General features: G+C 45.9%; 1 protein-coding gene across 1 annotated transcript in view; it reads right to left on the bottom strand.

The window, feature by feature from the left end:
• Nucleotides 1-833: 833 nt before the first annotated feature.
• LOXHD1 (lipoxygenase homology domains 1) overlaps nucleotides 834-20445 on the bottom strand; it is a 485723-nt gene continuing 466111 nt past the window's right edge. Inside the window, exons 45-46 of the mRNA XM_033935008.1 lie at nucleotides 9353-9514; nucleotides 834-1662 (exon numbers count right to left, since the gene is read on the bottom strand). Of these exons, the coding sequence (XP_033790899.1) occupies nucleotides 1182-1662; nucleotides 9353-9514 (643 nt within the window). The 3' untranslated portion in view covers nucleotides 834-1181. The remainder of the gene's footprint in view (nucleotides 1663-9352; nucleotides 9515-20445) is intronic.

Genomic DNA, 20445 nt, shown 5'->3' with positions numbered 1-20445 from the left:
AGTTTGACTATATCACTACCGCATTCCAAGACACATACTGGCTACCTATACAAGCACGAATACTTTTAAAATTCTACTGCATGCTCTTCAAAACCCAACTTGGCAATGGACCATCTTACCTGAACACTTACCTAACTTGGAACAACTCTTTCAGACCAAGGAGAACTTGGACACCCTTCACCCACCCCCCAATCAAAGGCATTCGGCATAAAAAATACACGACGGGCTACTCGCCATGCAAGCAGCAAAACTAGACAGCCTCATCTCCAATTTACTGATTTTTAGCACCAAACTGCAGAACCTTCAGGAGGGACATAAAAACCAGGTTCAAGAAATGTCAAGTCAAGCTCCTGATATAACCAATATCCTCGCACCATCACCAGACTCCAAGGGGTCCTTTTATCAAGCCATGCTAGCCGGGTTAGCGCGTCGGACATTTCATCACGCGCTAACCCCCGCGGCCGGCTAAAAAACTAACACCTGCTCAATGCAGACGTTAGCGGCTAGCGCGGCAGGCGGTTTAACGTGCAGTATTACGTGCGCTAAACCCCTAACGCAGCTTGATAAAAGGACCCCCAAATGTTTCAAGCAATAGCTTCCCTGTAATCTTCTGGAAATGACCAGAATCTCTTCCTTTTGTAATCCGCCTAGAACCGCAAGGTATTGGCGGAATTAAAGAAACTAATGTAATATAATGAAGCTTCGGCTTCGGTGCATTTGCCTTGGGAGAATCGCTATCGTGGCTTCGTAAACGGAGCCCTAAGTTCTGCAGGACAATAACAATTTCATCTATGAATAAAACTACAACATTTTAATAAAATAAAAAGGTTTGTTTATTAGCAAATAAGGCATACATCAGGAAGGAAAGTGGACTTGTTATTTCAGTCCACAGAGCCATCATTGTTGCTTGAAAAAAAAAAATGTGTCTATGCTGTTAAAAAAAAATTACATGAATTTCCTTTTCTTAATATAAAATGACGAATGCTGAAAATAATTCTTCTCTCATCATATATATATATATAACTTTTAATTATAAAACACAGAAACTTTCACTGTTTTAAATACAACTGCAAAGTTTTATAAAATCATATCACAGGTAAATAAGAAAATATATCTGAAAAAAGTAGGCCTGTGCTGTTTTCTTAAGGTAATTTTTTGAAGCATCGATGGAAGGAGTTTTTTTAATACTTGGGATAAATCTCTCTCCAGGTTTCCCCATCACCCTTCTTCTTGTCCAGCCACTTGCCACAAGGGAACACAGTGGTCACGCCGTTGGCAGTGTTGGTAATCTCCACCCGCTCCAGTAGCCAGCCAGGAGCTAAACCACTGTTGTCGTGCTCAGCTTTCACTCTTTTCAGTTCTCCCAAGTCCAGGGTTTCCAAGTAAAATCTGTTTGTTTTCCCTCGTTCAAACAGGTTTTTCGCCTTCTGCTTGAGGGCGTGCTTGCCAGAGTCACCGTTTGAGCCAAAAATAGTGATGAAGACATTGGCATCGGTTCCAGACCCTTTCTCATACCCGGTGACCACAATAACCTCATATTTAACTGGTACCAAGCTGCGGGCTTTGCTGGCAAAGCTCTCGATGATCTTGGCACATTCAAACACTTTGTAATCGTCCCTTTTGTTGCGGAGCTGAACTTTTGCACTGCAGTTGAAAACATACCTGAAAAAGAAAACCGTTTATGGTCAGAAGTCAATAAATACTGTACAACTTTGTCTTTTTTTTTCTGTCTGTAGATTTTGACTCGCTCTTTCATGCACTTTCATTCTCCAAAATTCTAGTAGAAAGAAACTGTCTTATATTCCACTACTACTATTTATTACTTACAACAAGATCGAAAGAGGTCATCCTGCCATTGTATGGGACAATGGTGCACCCGCATCTGGAGTACTGCGTCCAATATTGGTCGCCGTACCTTAAGAAGGATATGGCGATACTCGAGAGGATTCCGAAAAGAGTGACGCGATTGATAAGAGGTATGGAAAACCTTTCATATGCTGAGAGATTGGAGAAACTGGGGCTTTTTTCTCTGGAAAAGCGGAGACTTAGAGGGGACATGATAGAGACTTACAAGATCATGAAGGGCATAGAGAAAGTGGAGAGGGACAGATTCTTCAAACTTTCAAGAACTACAAGAACGAGAGGGCATTCGGAAAAATTAAGAGGGGACAGATTCAGAACCAAGTTCTTCTTTACCCAAAGGGTGGTAGATGCCGGAATGCGCTTCCAGAGAGTGTGGTAGGACAGGGTACGGTATCAGGGTTCAAGAAAGGTTTGGATGAATTCCTGAAGAAAAAATGGATAGAAGGGTATAGATAGAGATCACTATACAGGTCCTGGACATAGAAACATAGAGTATGACAGCAGAAAAGGGCTGGCGGCCCAACAAGTCTGCCCACTCAAGAACCCTCCCTCAGCAAATTTTCCCACTCTAGAATCCCCTCTCCCATTAGAATCCATCTTTTAAGCATAACTCTGTAGTAACTCCACTTGTTTGTCCCAATGTCTCTTGAAGTCGAGCACGTTACTGGCCTCGACTACTTGGCATGGAAGACCATTCCATCGATCAATCACCCTTTCGGTGAAGAAGTATTTCCTGGTGTCACCGTGAAATCTTCCTCCTTTAAGTTATAGTGGATGCCCTCTTGTCGCCGTGGGACCTTTGAGAAAAAAGATTTCTTCCTCCACTTCGATGCGGCCCGTGATGTATTTGAATGTTTCTATCATGTTCCCCCTTTCTCTGCACTCCTCGAGAGAATACAAGCACAGTTTGGTCAGACGTTCCTCATAAGTGAGATCCCTGAGTCCCGAGACCATCCTAGTGGCCGTTCTCTGGATCGACTCCATTCTCTTCACATCTTTTTGATAATGTGGCCTCCAGAACTGGACACAGTACTCCAGGTGAGGTCTCACCTTGGATCTGTACAATGGCAGTATGACTTCAGGCTTTCGGCTGATAAAGCTCCTTCTGATGCAACCCAGCATTTGTCTAGCTTTTGCTGAAGCTTTCTCCACTTGATTTGCAGCTTTCATATCGTCCTGGATGAGTACTCCTAAGTCCCTTTCTGCAGTAGTTCTTGTTAAGCTTTCACCATTCAAGGTGTATGTTCTGCATGGATTACTGTTTCCAAGATGCATTACTTTTCATTTTTTGGCATTAAAGTTTAGTTGCCAAGTACTGGACCATTTTTCCAGCAGAAGAAGGTCCTGCTCCATAGTGTTGGGCCTGGTAGCGCTGGGCGATGAGCCGCCGCATGAGCAGACTGCTGGGCAGGATGGACCCCTGGTTTGACCCAGCAGAGGCACTGCTTATGTTCTTATGTACACTTCTCCCTCCGTATTCACGGTTTCTACACTCGTGATTTCAATTATTAGCGTCTTTTGTTTCGATGTTTTTCCCCGGTTTTTGTTTTGGTGGCTTTCCCCCGCCCCGGTCCTGCGCCCAAAACAATCAACTTACTTTTCCCTGGCCTGGCTGTCGGACGGCATGCCGTTACTCTTGCCTTTGGCTTGCAGAAAGCTCCGATTGTCAAGCACCTGCCAAGTACCTCTTCTGATTGGCCAGCACCCGTCCCTGGCACCGCCCCCTTTGTCATGGTAACCCACTTGATGGACAGGTTTCTCCTGGAACACACAGCGAAGCTTCCTCCCTCCCCCTCCCTCCCTTTCTCCCCTTTCGCGGCACAGGGTGGGAATTAGAAACAGTCCTCGGATTTTTAAACAGCTGCTGGCAGTCTCCAAAACTGAACACAATACTCCAAGTGGGGCCTTACCAATGACCTGTACAGGGGCATCAACACCTTCTTCCTTCTACTGGCTACGCCTCTCTTTATACAGCCCAGCATCCTTCTGACAGCAGCCACCACCTTGTCACACTGTTTTTTCGCCTTTAAATCTTCGGACACTATCACTCCAAGGTCCCTCTCCCCGTCCGTGCATATCAGCTTCTCTCCTCCCAGCATATACAGTTCCTTCCTATTATTAAACCCCAAATGCATTACTCTGCATTTCTTTGCATTGAATTTTAGTTGCCAGGCATTAGACCATTCCTCTAACTTTTGCAGATCCTTTTTCATATTTTCCACTCCCTCTTCGGTGTCTACTCTGTTACAAATCTTGGTATCATCTGCAAAAAGGCACACTTTTCCTTCTAACCCATCAGCAATGTCACTCACAAACATATTAAACAGGATTGGCCCCAGCACCGAACCCTGAGGGACTCCACTAGTCACCTTTCCTTCCTTCAAGCGACTTCCATTAACCACGACCTTCTGGCGTCTGTCCAACAGCCAGTTTCTGACCCAGTTCACCACTTTGGGTCCTAACTTCAGCCCTTCAAGTTTGTTCAACAGCCTCCTATGAGGAACTGTATCAAAGGCTTTGCTGAAATCCAAGTAAATTACATCTAGCATATGTCCTCGATCCAGGTCTTTGGTCACCCAATTAAAAAATTCAATCAGGTTCGTTTGGCACGATTTACCTTTTGTAAAGCCATGTTGTCTCAGATCCTGTAACCCATTAGATTCAAGGAAGTACACTATCCTTTCTTTCAGCAACACTTCCATTATTTTTCCAACAACTGAAGTGAGGCTCACCTGCCTGTAGTTTCCTGCTTCATCCCTGTGACCACTTTTATGAATAGGGGCCACATCCGCTCTCCTCCAATCCCCAGGAATCACTCCCGTCTCCAGAGATTTGTTGAACAAGTCTTTAATAGGACTCGCCAGAACCTCTCTGAGCTCCCTTCTTCAGGTACTCTCCCATTGCATTAAAGTCCGTACGTTTGAAATCTAGGACTTTAAGTATCGTGCAGCCGCTCTCCACTTTAGCCGTTATATCAAACCAAACCGTTTGATGATCGCTACTTCCCAGGTGAGCACCCACTCGATCATTAGAGATACTCTCTCCATTTGTGAGGACCAGATCCAATATCACTTTTTCCCTAGTGGGTTCCATCACCATTTGTCTGAGCAGAGCCTCTTGAAAGGCATCCACAATCTCCCTACTTCTTTCCGATTCCGCAGATGGAACATTCCAGTCCGCATCCAGCAGGTTGAAATCTCCCAACAGCAGAACCTCCTCTTTCCTTCCAAACTTTTGGATATCCACAATCAAATCCTTATCAATTTGCTGCGATTGAGTCGGAGGTCTGTAGACTACACCCACGTAGATAGAAGTTCCATCTTCTCTTTTTAGAGCAATCCGTATTGCTTCTTCCTCTCCCCAAGTCCCTTGCATTTCGGTTGCTTGGATATTGATCTTTACATAGAGAGCTACTCCACCTTTTTGACCATCTCTGTCCTTCCTAAAAAGATGATATCCCGGTATGTTTGCATCCCATCCATGTGATTCACTGAACCATGTCTCTGTGATAGCGACAAAATCTAGATCTGCCTCTAACATCAGGGCTTGCAGATCATGAACTTTGTTGCTTAGACTGCAAGCATTTGTGGTCATCGCTTTCCAGCTATTTTTCAGCAATAATCTCCTTTTTTGTGTGGATTTTTGTTTCGTTTCACTTTCCGTTGCAATACTAAGAAATGAGTTGCTGATATTGTTTATATTGCAGTCTTTACTACTATCACATCTTTTCTTTTGCCGGGGGTGGTCTCTATAATTGTCCTTCGTAAATGCACCACCTTCACCTTCTAGTTTAAATGCCTAGAAAAATATTGCCTAAATTTCTCTGCAAGGTTTCTGTAGTAATATGTAGCCCATCAGTGCAATATAGCTTCTTGTCCTTCCATGTATTTCCCCATCCTCCTATGTACCTGAAGTCTTCTTGATGACTCCAGGCTCTGAGCCATCTATTAAAGTCCTCTGTGTTTTTCACTCTTTGCTCTCCCTTTCCATATGCAGGCAGTATTTCAGAAAAAGCTAAAGTCTTTACAAAAGGTTTCAAGCCCTTACCGAGCTCCCGAAAAGCTTTCTGTGCTGCAAGTGTGGAGTTGTTGGCCAGGTCATTTGTTCCCAGATGGATAACAACATCAGTGTTAAAATCCTTCTATTTATTTTAAAAATGTGCACATTGCCTAACTACCTAGACGGTTCACAAGGCACAATATATAATAAAATAAACATATAAAAAGAAATTATAGTTTCACTGTTGTTACAATTACCCATACATAGCTTAAAGAACTTTAAATAAATAACTCCCCAATTTAATTTTTGTTGGTTTTGCAATTTTATCATTTAAATGATAATGTGCCACGAAAAACATTTGCTCCGTTTAGTATGCCGGAGCTAAAAACGTTTGAGAGACGCTGGGCTCCTTTTACAAAGGTGCGCTAGCGTTTTTAGCGCACGCTAGCCGAAAAATTACCGCCTGCTTAAAAGTAGGCAGCAGCGGCTAGCGCGCGGGGCATTTTAGCGTGAGCTCGGTGCGTGCTAAAACCGCTAGTGCACCTTTGCAAAAGGAGCCCACTGTTTAGTAACTGACGTCACACAAGCAGCTCTGCCTGTTAGAGAAGAAGTCATGAGGCTCAGGTTATCGGGAAATGCCTCAGAGCAGGGCTCGATGAAAATGCCTCATTAGACACCCTCTTTCCCTATTCAGCTCTTACAGCGGCAGCAAAGAAAGCAAACAGGATGTTGGGCATGATAAAGAAGGGGATCACTAGCAGATCGGCGGACGTCATAATGCCGCTTTACAGAGCGATGGTCAGACCACACTTGGAATACTGTATCCAACACTGGTCTCCCTATCTAAAGAAGGATATAACCCTACTGGAGAGGGTACAGAGGGCCACGAAACTAGTAAAAGGTATGGAGAATCTGAGCTACAAGGAACGACTCGGAAAACTGGGTTTGTTCACCCTCGAAAAGAGAAGACTGCGAGGGGATATGATAGAGACTTTTAAAATACTAAAAGGATTCGACAAAATAGAGCAAGAAACATCGTTATTCACATTGTCAAATGTGACATGGACAAGAGGTCATGGACTGAAACTGAGGGGCATCAGGCTCAGGACAAATGTCAGGAAGTTCTGTTTCACACAGTGAGTGGTAGATGCTTGGAATGCTCTCCCAGAAGAGGTTGTGATGGAGACCACCATTCTAGGATTCAAGGGCAAGTTGGATGCACACCTTCTTGCAAATCACATTGAGGGATACGGGTAAACAAGGTCTTCATCAGGGAACACCTAGCTTAGCCTCCGCGTGTGCGGGTTGCCGGACTAGATGGACCTATGGTCTGATCCGGTGAAGGCATTTCTTATGTTCTTATGTACATAATCTGTTCTCCCACTCTGAATAGGAAATATTTTTATTTGCTGTCTTGCCTAAGAATTTATTTTGGTGTATTTTCTAATTGCAAATTAGATGAATGATTCTCCCCCCCCCTACTAATCCAAATAAACAAATCAATCTAACAGTTTAAATCAGCTAGGCCTGATTCTCCATATTGATGGAGAGGACGCCTCTTACAAATTTGATTGGTAGAGCATTTACTTTTTTCCCAACAATGAATGCACTGACAACCCCGCAGTGGTACCATGATTGAAGCCCTCTGTGCAAAACAGCATAACTCATTACAATATCTCAGGAAATATCACTGAGAATTACAAAGTGGGATCGGGGAAACATCACTGATTGACAGTATAGTGAATTGTATTGCGGTGGGTAATAATTATGGTACTGGCTCTCCAATGTGGGCACATTGCACCTCAGTCCAAAGAAAGAAAACAGACACCCCCCAGCGAGCTAAGGCGAGGAGATAGCTAGAACAAAGAGGCAATAGAGCAGTGGTCTCAAACTCAAACCCTTTGCGGGGCCACATTTTGGATTTGTAGGTACTTGAAGGGCCGCAGAAAAAATAGTTAATGTCTTATTAAAGAAATGACAATTTTGCATGAGGTAAAACTCTTTATAGTTTATAAAACTTTCCTTTAACAGTTAAAAGGAAAGATATATAAACTATAAAGAGTTTTACCTCATGCAAAATTGTCATTTCTTTAATAAGACATTAACTATTTTTTCTGCGGACCTCCAAGAACTCTATTTTTTTCTGCAGCACTCACATTTAAAGTTCAATATCTTTTCTTTCTCAAAACTGGCACATTTCAATCACTAAATTGAAAATAAAATCATTTTCCTACCTTTGTTTGGTAATTTCATCAGTCTCTGGTTGCACTTTATTCTTCTGACTGTGCATCCAATACTTCTTCCCTTCTTTCAGCCTCCTGTATGCTTCCTCTCCTCCAGACCTCATTCCCTCCCCCAACTTTTTCTTTCTTTCTCTGTCTGTCTTTTTCTGAATCCGTGCCCCATTTTTTGCTTTGTTTCTGGTTCCCTGTCCCCCCTCCTTCTTTCTTCCTTCCTCCGTGCCCCATTTTTTGCTTTTTTTTCTGGCTCCCTGTCCCCACCCCACCTTCTTTCTTTCTTTCTTCCTTCCTTCCTGCCCTCCCCCATGCCACCGCCGCCGTGGAATAGGCTGCTGCCGCTGCCGCTATCAGGAACAGGCAGAGATCTCCCTGCTTCTCTTCTGTACCGGGCCGACCAACTCTCGCCGCCCGACGTCAATTCTAACGTCGGAAAGGACGTTCCGGGCAGCCAGGCAGCGATTGGCTAGCCAGAACGTCCTCTCGACGTCAGAATTGACATCGGGCCGCGAGAGTTGGTCGGCCCGCAGGGAAGAGAAGTAGGGAGATCAAAGAACAAGGTGCCGGCCTGATCCCCGATGGCAGCAGTGAGAAGGGAAGGGAAGCAGGCTGGGCACCACTGCTCTAGACGAGCCGCAAGCCGCACTCTAGGGAGAACAGTGGACCACTCCCCCCTTGGTACGCCACTGGAGCAGCAGCGTGTCTGGCCGGCTCGTTCGTTCAAAGCTGCGGGTGGTGGCTCCTTGCGAGATCCGTGCCTGCATCTGAAGCCTCTCTGATGTTGTGACATCAGAGAGACTTCCAATGCAGGAGTCGATAGCGCAAGGAGCCGCCAACCCGCGGCTTTGAACGCACGAGCCAGCTGCTGCTCCAAAAGGAAGAGAATGATGCCTCCAGACCGCGGGCTGCAAATAAAACCTGGAGAGCCACATGTGGCCCGTGGGCCGCGTGTTTGAGACCGCTGCAATAGAGTGTCCCCGGTACCACAGAAAAGGTAGGAAGAAAGACAGCAATCCCCACAACCCCCTATGGGGGGGAAGGGAGACGGAAAAGACATCTCCTGTCACCCAGCCGACTCTTTACAAAATGATTACAAAGAAAGGAAGTTTTTAGAGAAAGAACAAAGAGAGTGGGAGATAAGAAAAAGATTAGACGAAGCAGCCTAAAATCCTTTGCTCCTGATCTCACAGACAGAAACCATCAGAACAGACAGAGACTTTGGGGCCTACCCCGATAGACTTTAGAGCACTCACTTGTTGCCAAGCTCCATTTCAGTAATGACAACCTCCTTAACGTGCCAGAACATATCAGGTTTGGGAGAGAACTTCCTTCCGTCTTTTGGACAGTGCCCAACACAGATGGCTGCAATATCGCCAACATTTTTGGAAGGAAACTGAAATTTGTCTGCCGCTCCTCTGCCAGAGACAAACAATGGGAGAGAATTTCATTAAATCTGAGATGGATTATGCCTTAACTTTTCCGTCTTTAAAATAAATTGTTAACATTATGGATAAACATTGACAGGTAAATTCTGCAAAGGGCGTCTACAATTAGGCGCCTCTTAGGTGCCTAACCTACCCCCTCTTTTACAAAGGCGCGTTAGCTGTTTTAGTGCACGCTAAACGCTAACGTGTCCATAGACTTATAATGGGCGCGCTAGTGTTTAGCGCACACTAAAATGCATAGCGCATCTTAGTAAAAGGAGCCCTTAATTGGCAAAACACCCTTCATAGGCTCAATACTTGAAATAAATTTATTTATTTTAAAAATTTCTTCCCCGCTTACCACCTAAGCGGGTTACAGTAGAAAACATACATATTCATTCACTGCCAGTTTTAGCAGCCGCTACTCGAAATCGTGATTGTTTCTTCTCCTCACCCGCGCTTATCTTTCTCTTGATAAGGAGACGTTTGAAACACGATTCGTGTTGAGGGAGTTGAATGTTACGAACTGATATTTTAAGAATTTGCACTCGTCACTTTTGAAATGGATTTACACTTGCACTTCATGACTGATTTTTGATCGCCTGAGATATGAGAACAGATGAGCACGTGAGCTTCCAGAAGGACTTCACCGAAATCAACTTTCTACCTGCCTCTATTGGATCTTAATCAGCTTCAACGGATATTGGGTATTGGATCTTCTGTTGGTTCTGGGACTGGTTCCAGATAAGTTTATATTTTATCTATTTTGAAATATTTGTTTACTCACAGGTACTAGGGGTCACTCAGAGAAACTGAAAGGGGACAAGTTTAAAACAAATGCTAGGAAGTTCTTTTTTACCCAGAGGGTGGTGGACACATGGAACGCGCTTCCGGAGGTTGTGATAGGCCAGAATACAGGGATTCAAGGAAGGTTTAGATAGGTTCCTAAAGGTTAAGGGGATTGAGGGGTACAGATAGGAGTAGAGGTAGGTTATAAAAATGGTCAGGAACTACTTCACAGGTCATGGACCTGATGGGCCGCCACGGGAGTGGACCGCTGGGCGCGATGGACCTCTGGTCTGACCCAGTGGAGGCAACTTCTTATGTTCTTATGATTGGGTGGATTTCCAGAGTCCTCTAGAGACTGATTTTACACATTTAGCCCTCTGGATTTCATATATGTATGTATGTTTATTTTATTTATCATTATTATGTTAGAAATAAAAAAATTTTTGTTGAATAATATGGGGCTCATAATCGAAAGAGAAAAACGTCCAACAGCCGGCCTAAGTCGGCACTTGGACGAACATTTCTCAAAAAAAGTCCAAGCGCCGAAAATAAAAACGGGTTTTGGACGTATTTCTAAACGACCTAGGCCTTCATAGTGCCGCTCAATGTCCAAAGCTAAACGGGGCATTTCAGGAGGCGTGTCGAGGGCGGGACGTGGGCTGGCTTAGACTTAGTCATACAGCATGTATAACCGAAAGTTATACAGCCAAGGATCGACGGAACTTGGACATTGTGACTTAGACCATGTCACAAAAACCCACCTAAACTCACCAGATAAGCACTGCAAACGCATAACATAGACCACCACACACTACCCCAGTGATCACCAACTCCCCCCCACCCCCATAAAAATTTTATTCACAACTTTAAATTTCAGCTTCTAGACCATCATCACCTGGCCGCCTGGCATAGGAAAGCCTAGTCGTCCAGCCCAGAGGCAGCTTAAGTCGTCTTGGGGATGGACCATAGAGACCCATAGGGACCCATAGAGAGGAGGACCCATGCCCATAAGCCCCTGCAATCATTGCATTGATAATTAAACATGTGCACTGCCCTATACACCCCCTAAACCCTTTTTTACTGGCATATAAATGGCTCCTGCAGCCATAAGGGCTATTGGGGTGGTAGATAAGTGGGTCTAGGGGATTCTGGAGGTGGTTTGGGGGGGCTCACCATCACCTATAAGGGAGCTGTAGTGAGGAGAAGCCATGGCACCCTTTTTGTGAAGTTCACAGCAGTGTCCTGTAAGGTACCCCACTATTTAGGTGCCATGTCTGGGTGTGCAGTCCATCACTTTGCAGACCCCTCCCACGTCCAACAGGGCTTGTTCTAGGCGTTTTGGACTTGGACGGAAAGTTGGACGGAAATGTGGTATAAAGATGGACGATTTAGTGGCTTGGACGATCAGATCGGCAGGACGTATAATTAGACGATTTTCGAAAGTAAAAAAAGTTGGACGTATCTTTCGAAAATGTGTCTTAGGCTCTTTTTAACTTTGGACGACTTGCGAGATGGATGTAAACGGACTTAGACGTCCCTTTCGATTATGCCCCTCCACATTTATTAGAAATTGTGCTTTATAATGGATTCTCATTTGTAATTAATATTCAAACATCTTTCAACATATACATCTTATCCTATATTTCCATATGATATATGCATCCTATCCTATTCTTCCGTAGATAATAGCTCAAACTAGCCTAATACTTCCACATATACTCGCTAAAACTAGCAAATGCTATAGGCATCTGTTTGATTCTATAAAAAATAGGTGCCTATCGCATGATGCTTAGCGGCGCCTAACGCCTAAGTGGGCATTTTTATGGGTGGGGCGTGACTCAGGTGCCGCTAAGTGCAATTCTCCAAAAAATGTAGGCGCCTGAAAATAGTAGGCCTTTAAAACTCTCGTCTACATTTAAGGTGCCTAAGTTTTTACATAGGCGCCGGTGGCTACGATTCTGTAAACGGTGCCTAAGTGTGATTGACATGTGGCCGGCCCCTATTTTTTTCGGCACTGGCCGATTTAGGTGCCATTTATAGAATTAGCCTCCGATCGCATAAATTCAGGCCAACCCATAATTAGCCTAGGACTGACGTAGCAGCGGCTATCTGAAAACGTTCGCCTAGTTTTACAATGTTCGTATTTTGAGCTACATTAAAAAGAGGCATTCTGAGGGAGAAGGGGTGAGCCGTTCAGGGACCTGGCTGCAAGCTACGCACATACAGGGGTAAATTATAAATATGGTGCCCAAATTCAGGGTGCATTGGGCTGAGCACCCTTTGTGGAATAGTGCTTAGAGTAAATTCCCGCACCCGACTTATTCACGAGGACTTACGCCTACTAAAACATTACATTACATTAGTGATTTTTATTCCACCATTACCTTACAGTTCAAGGCGGATTACAGAAGAGGATTTCTGGACATGTCCAGAGGTGTTCACAGTAGAGCTTCAGAGGATTGAAATGTTTCATACGGTGTTAGTTAGTCTTCATGGATTTTATGAATAGCAGGGTTTTTATTTCATTTCTGAAAGCTTTGTAGTCTGGGGTTGCGATTAGTAGATTGGAGAGTTGGTGGTCTAGTTTTGCTGCCTGTGTGGCTAGAAGGCCATCGTACAGTTTGATGTCTTTTATTGGAGGGTATGTAAATGGTGTCTGGGTTCTCCTGTGTCTGGTTGTGGTAGCTTGGATTAGGCGGTTGTTCAAGTAGGCTGGGCTGTCACCATTTATTAAATAATAGACAGTAGAATTTAAATAGTATCCTTGTTTGAATTGGGAGCCAGTGTGAGTCAAGGTATGCCTTGGTGATGTGGTCGTGTTTTCTTAGTGAATAGATTAGTCTCAGGGCTGTGTTTTGTACTGTTTGTAGTTGTTTTATCATTGTTTCAGGGCAGGGGAGATATAGGATGTTGCAGTAGTCAAGGAGACCTAGGACTAGGGACTGGACCATGAGCTGGAATTGTTTTCTGTTGAAGAATTTTCGAACTCGCCTGAGGTTTCTCATGACCGCGAATGATTTCTGTATTGTTTTGTTGATTTGTGGTTGCATGGTGCAGCATCTGTTTATCGTCATTCCCAGAAGTTTTAGAGTTGGTTGAATGGGGTATGTGATTGAGTTTATTACTAGGTTTGTTATGGTTGGGGTTTTATTTTTTTTTTGAGAAGTGTGAATTTTGTTTTGTCTGGGTTCAGTTTTAGTTTGTGGTCTTTCATCCATGTTGCCACTGTTTCTAGAGTTCTGTGTCGTGTGTTTGTCATGGCGGGCGTTGGCTGATCAAAAGGAAGGAGAATGGTATAAATACTGGCATGCAAGTTGGGAGCGCAACCCCAGTATTCTATAAGATTGCACCTAAATTATTGGAATGCCTCTGACCTTCCTGTGCCCCTCCCATGGCCATGCCCTCTTTTCTATAGCTTGCTATGGTATTTGGGTAACCAGTGTTATGGAACAGTGCATAAAAGTCAATCTTATCTTTTGCAGTAATTAATGCCAATAATTGACTAATTACTCTACATGCGCATTTGGGCTCTGCACCAAACTTTGATGACCTACAGATATATAGAATCGAGGGGACATTACATTTGAGTTTTTAAAATGAAAGGCTTTGCAAATCTTTGTGAGGCCTCCAGAATTGTACACAGTATTCCAGATGGGGGTCTCACCATGGATCTATACAATGGCATAATGACTTCAGGCTTATGATTGACGAAACCCCTACGTATACACCCTATGATTTGTCTAGCCTTAGATGAAGCCTGCTCCACTTGATTGGCAGTCTTCATGTCTTCACTGATGATCACCCCTAAGTCCCGTTCTGCTACAGTCCTTAATGGCGAGATCCTAGCAAGGACTGTAGCAGAACGGGACTTAGGGGTGATCATCAGTGAAGACATGAAGACTGCCAATCAAGTGGAGCAGGCTTCATCTAAGGCTAGACAAATCATAGGGTGTATACGTAGGGGTTTCGTCAGTTGTAAGCCTGAAGTCATTATGCCATTGTATAGATCCATGGTGAGACCCCATCTGGAATACTGTGTACAATTCTGGAGGCCTCATTACCGCAAAGATGTGCTGAGACTGGAGTAGGTCCAGCGAATGGCCACCCGGATGGTCTCTGGACTTAAGGACCTCCCGTATGAGGAACGGCTGGATAAGCTGCGGCTATACTCTCTCGAGGAACGCAGAGAGAGGGGAGACATGATCGAGACGTTCAAATATCTCACGGGCCGTATCAAGGTGGAAGAAGATATCTTCTTTTTCAAGGGTCCCACGGCTACAAGAGGTGGAAAATCAGGGGAGGGAAGCTGCACGGTGACACCAGAAAGTACTTTTTCACCGAGAGAGTGGTAGATCGCTGGAATGGTCTTCCACTTCAGGTGATTGAGGCCAGCAGCGTGCCCGATTTTAAGACAAAATGGGATCGTCACGTGGGTTCTCTTCACAGAGAAAGGTAGGGGAGGGTCATTAAGGTGGGCAGACTAGATGGGCCATGGCCCTTATCTGCCGTCTATTTCTATGTTTCTACATGGGAGGGGAGGGATGCTGGTCAAAAACAGAAGGTTCTTGTAAGCTAATCTGCCTAAGATGGTGCAGCGCAGTGTAGGAATTTGCCAAAAACCATCCTGTGCTGGAATATTGGTTTTGTGTAGGCTGAAGAGAAGGTGACTAGGTTTAAAGTTTGGAGCTCTATTGAAAATATACCCTAGTTCAGCTTTCTAACTAAACCTGAACTAGCTGAACTTAACACTATTGTACTGGAACAGATTTGGGTTTTTTTCAATGACGAAATAAATGATAGTAACCTAGCAAATCACAGCAGATAAAGCCCAGTATAGATCATCTAGTCTACCCAGTAAGGTGACTAGAGTGACATCTGCCACTCTACGCAGGTCCCACCCCTCTGTTATGTTAAAGACAGTACAATATCCGATTCATCCAACCGTTAAAATTTTGGGGGTTACCATTGATCAAAACCTAACTATGGGCTAGATTCATAAAGCAAACCGATCGTGTACCGATCGGTTTGCGACCCCTTTATGACAAGATTTCCCTCAGGCCTGATTCACTAACCTCTCCTGCGATCCGATTCGAATCCGTGCATGCAAATGAGGAGAAATGCATGCAAAGTAGGCAGAGACAAGATTCACAACACAAAATTCACGAACCGACTGGGCTGGCCGATCAACTCAAGAAGCAACTGCTGGGGACCAGTTGAAAACGTCTTTCTGACTCTCCTGCTCTATTGAAGCCCTGATCTCTGCCCTGTCAACCCCGATCTCCTGCAGCTCTGATCTGCCTGCCGCTACCCTGATCTGCCTGCCGCTGCCCCGATCAGCTTGCCGCTGCCCCGATCTGCCTGCCGCTGCGCTGATCTGCTTGCTGCTGCCTTGATCTGTCTGCCCTGATCTGCCTGCTGCTGCCCCGATCTGCCTGCTGCTGCCCTGATCTGCCTGGCTCGAACGTCGGTTTTCTCCTGCCCTTCCCCGCCCTGTGAGCCCGTGGTTATAACCCGTGGGTTAAAACCATGGGCTCGCAGGGCTAAAAACTATAATTTAAAAAAAGTTTTTTAAAAATGGTCGAAGCTCGGACGGGCATGTGCAGACCACCTACAGATGGTCTGCTCATGTGCGGGGATCGCACAACAGTGATCCGTGCCGGCAGATGGGAGCGTTCCTCCAACCACCCCCATCTGCATATTTTAATTTGAAGAATTCGTCGAACCTGCCTGGATCGGGCCCGATCAGGCAGGTTCGTGAATCCAGCCCTACGTGTAATCAAGTATCTCCGGTAGTTCATAAAGGTTTTCACATTCTCTGGAAATTGTGCATTCTTAGGGCTTATTTCAATTTTTCGGCCTTCAAATTGCTGGTACAATCTTTGGTATTGAGCCATTTGGACTATTGCAATATAGTATATTTGGCTGGAACTAAGAAAAATCTCTCAAGATTGAAAATTATTCAAAGCACCGCCGTACGGCTTATTTATTTTGTATAGAAAAAGTATGGGTAACACGATGTCTGTGTGAGACTTTATGTGTAAGAACTTTTTTTTTTTTTTTTTTAGTTCAAGAAGTTTTATTGATTTTATAAAAGATGAAATACAAAGCCAACAATATGCGTGCTCCAACAAGGAGCACATTATAACAATGTCATTAACAAATGTGAAGTGCATCCATAGTGGAATAATAGTCATAAAGGATTGAATGCATCAGAAATAAAATAGAAGTTGAAAAGGGTGTCAGGTCAAAAGCGCGCCGGGACAAAGGCGCGCCCAGACAATTGAGCACAGTGTGCGCCGCCGCACCGCTCTAAATTACTGTTTACTAAATTACCGCTATGTAAAATCAGTAAGTAAACGGCGAAGGAACAATAAGCCACAGTGGTTTACTGCGGAGATCTCAGACCTGATCAAGGAGAAGAAAAAAGCATTCATCTCTTACAAACAATCAGGGAAGCAGGACTCTAGAGCAGACTACCTGGCCAAATCAAAAGCCGTCAAAACAGCAGTCAGGGAGGCTAAATTCCTCATGGAGGAGTCTCTAGCAAAGAACATCCAGAAGGGAGATAAATCCTTCTTCAGGTATATCAGTGATAGAAGAAAAAACTCAGGCGGGATTGTACGTCTTAGGAAACCAGATGGAGACTATGTGGAAAAGGATTCGGAAAAAGCCCAACTATTAAAATGAATACTTCTGCTCAGTCTTCACCCGAGAAGCGCCAGGGCTCGGCCCTCAGCTACAGACAAGGGTTGGCTCAGTTGACCCGTTTAGTAACTTTGAGTTTACGCCCAGCAGTGTCTACGGTGAGCTGTCAAAGCTCAAGGTTAACAAAGCAATGGGGCCGGACAACCTGCACCCCAGGGTGCTTAGGGAGCTGAGTGATGTCTTGGCGGAGCCACTGTCCGCGCTCTTCAACCTCTCCCTTAGTAAAGGCAGCGTCCCGTTGGACTGGAGGACGGCTAACGTCATTCCACTCCACAAGAAAGGCTCAAAGATGGAGACAGCAAACTACAGACCAGTGAGTCTAACATCGATAGTGAGCAAACTAATGGAAACTCTAATCAAACACCAATTAGATAAGATCCTGGATGAGGAGAATCTACGGGATCCCCGACAACATGGATTTACTAAGGGGAGATCCTGCCAATCCAACCTGATCAGCTTCTTTGACTGGGTGACGGGGAAGCTGGATATTGGGGAGTCCCTGGACATCGTGTACCTGGACTTTAGCAAAGCATTCGATAGCGTACCACACCTCAGGTTACTGAGCAAGATGAGTTCTATAGGATTAGGTAACACATTGATGAAATGGGTTGGGAGCTGGCTTGGAGGTAGGCTCCAAAGGGTGGTGGTGAACGGCACCCCCTCCGAAATGACGGAGGTGATTAGTGGAGTACCACAGGGCTCAGTCTTGGGCCCAATCCTATTCAACATCTTTATAAGAGACTTGGCAGAAGGGCTTCGAGGTAAAATAACATTATTCGCCGATGACGCCAAACTGAGTAATGTAGTGGGCAAATGCACAACAGACGAAGATTCAGTGCCCGACAACATGATGCACGACCTACTCCTACTGGAGCGATGGTCTAGGACATGGCAACTCAACTTCAATGCCAAAAAATGCAAAGTTATGCACCTGGGCAGCCAGAATCCATGTAAGTCTTATACCATTAATGGCGAGATCCTAGCAAAAACGGTAGCAGAACGAGACTTGGGGGTAATCGTCAGTGAGGACATGAAGTCTGCCAATCAAGTGGAGCAGGCTTCGTCCAAGGCAAGACAAATCATGGGCTGCATACGAAGGGGTTTCGTCAGTCATAAGGCGGAAGTCATTATGCCATTGTATAGATCCATGGTGAGGCCCCACCTGGAATACTGTGTGCAATTCTGGAGGCCGCATTATCGCAAGGATGTGCTGAGACTGGAGTAGAGAATGACACGGGGAGCGATCCCCGCAGGGGGCTGCGGTTTGGCTGCGGGTTATGGAGACTCCAAAGCCAAATCACCGCAGACACGGGGACAAAAGTTTTCACCGCCCGCAAAAACGGTGAAAAGATTTGTCCCCACAGGCCAATGTACCCCCTTCTAGGAACCGCTATTTACCTGTGTTTCACCGTGTTCGTGACCGGGTGTTTGATGTCTCCGCCATGTTGTCTGTCTCCTCCAACTCTCGATCCAACTTGCACGTTGCCGCATTGACTCCGCCCCCCAATATACTGGCTCCTCATTTGTCAGATCAACCCTTCCTGCCAATAGAACCCCCCCCCCCCGACGATCGCCGGCAGGAAGGTGCTCAGCCCTTCATGCCGACAGAACCAGCCCTCCCCAACGATCGCGGCAGGAGGGTACCCATCCCCTCCTGCCGGCCCCCCCAACGGCCCCCTATATCGCCAATAGGAGGGTGCCCAACCCCTCCTGCCGGACCCTCCCCCAACAAACCCCGCCATCCCGAAACACCACCCTTAGTCTTACTTTCCAAGTTGGACCGGACAGCTCCTCGCTCGTCTGGCCAGCAGGCCTGCCTCCGTCCAAATGAGGCGGGCCCGCCCCTCCCCTCCCCTGCCTAACCCACAGGATCCTAGGGCCTGATTGGCCCAAGCACCTAAGGCCCCTCCTATAGCGGGAGTGGCTTTAGGTGCCTAGACCAATCAGGCCCTAGGATCCTGTGGGTTGGGCAGGGTAGGGGCGGGCCCGCCTCATTTGGACGGAGGCAAGCCTGCTGGCCATATGTGTGAGGAGCCGTCCGGTCCAACTTGGAAAGTAAGACTAAGGGGGTTCCGGGGTGGGAGGGTTCGTTGGGGGGGATCCAGCAGGAGGGGTTGGGTACCCTCCTGCCGGCGATCTTAGGGGAGGCCATTGGGAGGACCGGCAGGAGGGGTTGGGTACCCTTCTGCTGCGATTGTCGGGAGGGCCGTAAGCATTAAAAGTACATGTCGTGTTTGTTTTTGTATAGTTATTAACTAATATTTAACTAAGTTTTAAAGTTTTAAAGTTTTAAAGAATGTTTCCTTTATACGTAAATAAAGAAAAGTATATAAAATCGTACCCGTTTGAGGCTTTTATGTATGCAGCGGTGACGGTTACGGGGCGGTGAATGGGGATGCAGTGGCGGTGACGGGGCGGTGAATGGGGTGGCAGTGGCGGTGACGGGGCGGTGAAGGGAATGGCGGTGACGGGGCGGTGCAGAGGATGGTGAGACGGGGACGGGGCGGTGACGGGGACCAATTTTTTCACCGTGTCATTCTCTAGACTGGAGTCGGTGCAAAGAATGGCCACCCGGATGGTCTCGGGACTCAAGGATCTACCATACGAAAAACGGCTTGAAAAATTACAGCTATAGTCGCTCGAGGAGCGCAGAGAGAGGGGGGACATGATCGAGACGTTCAAGTATCTTACGGGCCGCATCGAGGCGGAGGAAGATATCTTCTTTTTCAAGGGTCCCACGACAACAAGAGGGCATCCGTTGAAAATCAGGGGCGGGAAACTACGAGGTGACACCAGGAAATTCTTTTTCACTGAAAGAGTGGTTGATCGCTGAAATAGTCTTCCACTACAGGTGATTGAGGCCAGCAGCGTGCCTGATTTTAAGGCCAAATGGGATCGGCACATGGGATCTATTCACAGGGCAAAGGTAGGGGAGGGACATTAGGGTGGGCAGACTAGATGGGCCGTGGGCCCTTATCTGCCGTCTATTTCTATGTTTCTATGTTTCTATGTTTTTAGTGCTCTGACGGGGGGGCGGGGGGGAACCCCCCCACTTTACTTAATAGACATCGCGCCACGTTGTGGGGGCATTGTGGGGGTTGGGGGGGTTGTAACCCCCCACATTTTACTGAAAACTTCACTTTTTCCCTATTTTTAGGGAAAAAGTTCAGTTTACAGTAAAATGTGGAGGGTTACAACCCCCCCCAAACCCCCCAAAACGCCGGCGCGATGTCTATTAAGTAAACTGGGGGGGGTTCCCCAACAAAAACCCCCGTCGGAGCCCCTAAAAACTGTAATTTAGAGCGGTGCAGCGGCGTGCGCTGCGCTCAATTGTCGGCGCGCACTTTTGTCTTTCGCGCCATTGTCTATGAACCGTTGAAAAGACAGCTTTGATTCTATTTCACACAAATTCTAGCGGAGTTTATCAA

The sequence above is a fragment of the Geotrypetes seraphini genome, chromosome 1 (assembly GCF_902459505.1).
Source record: "Geotrypetes seraphini chromosome 1, aGeoSer1.1, whole genome shotgun sequence".
Classification (NCBI taxonomy): Eukaryota; Metazoa; Chordata; class Amphibia; order Gymnophiona; family Dermophiidae; genus Geotrypetes; species Geotrypetes seraphini.
This window is presented reverse-complemented; position numbering and strand designations above follow the sequence as displayed.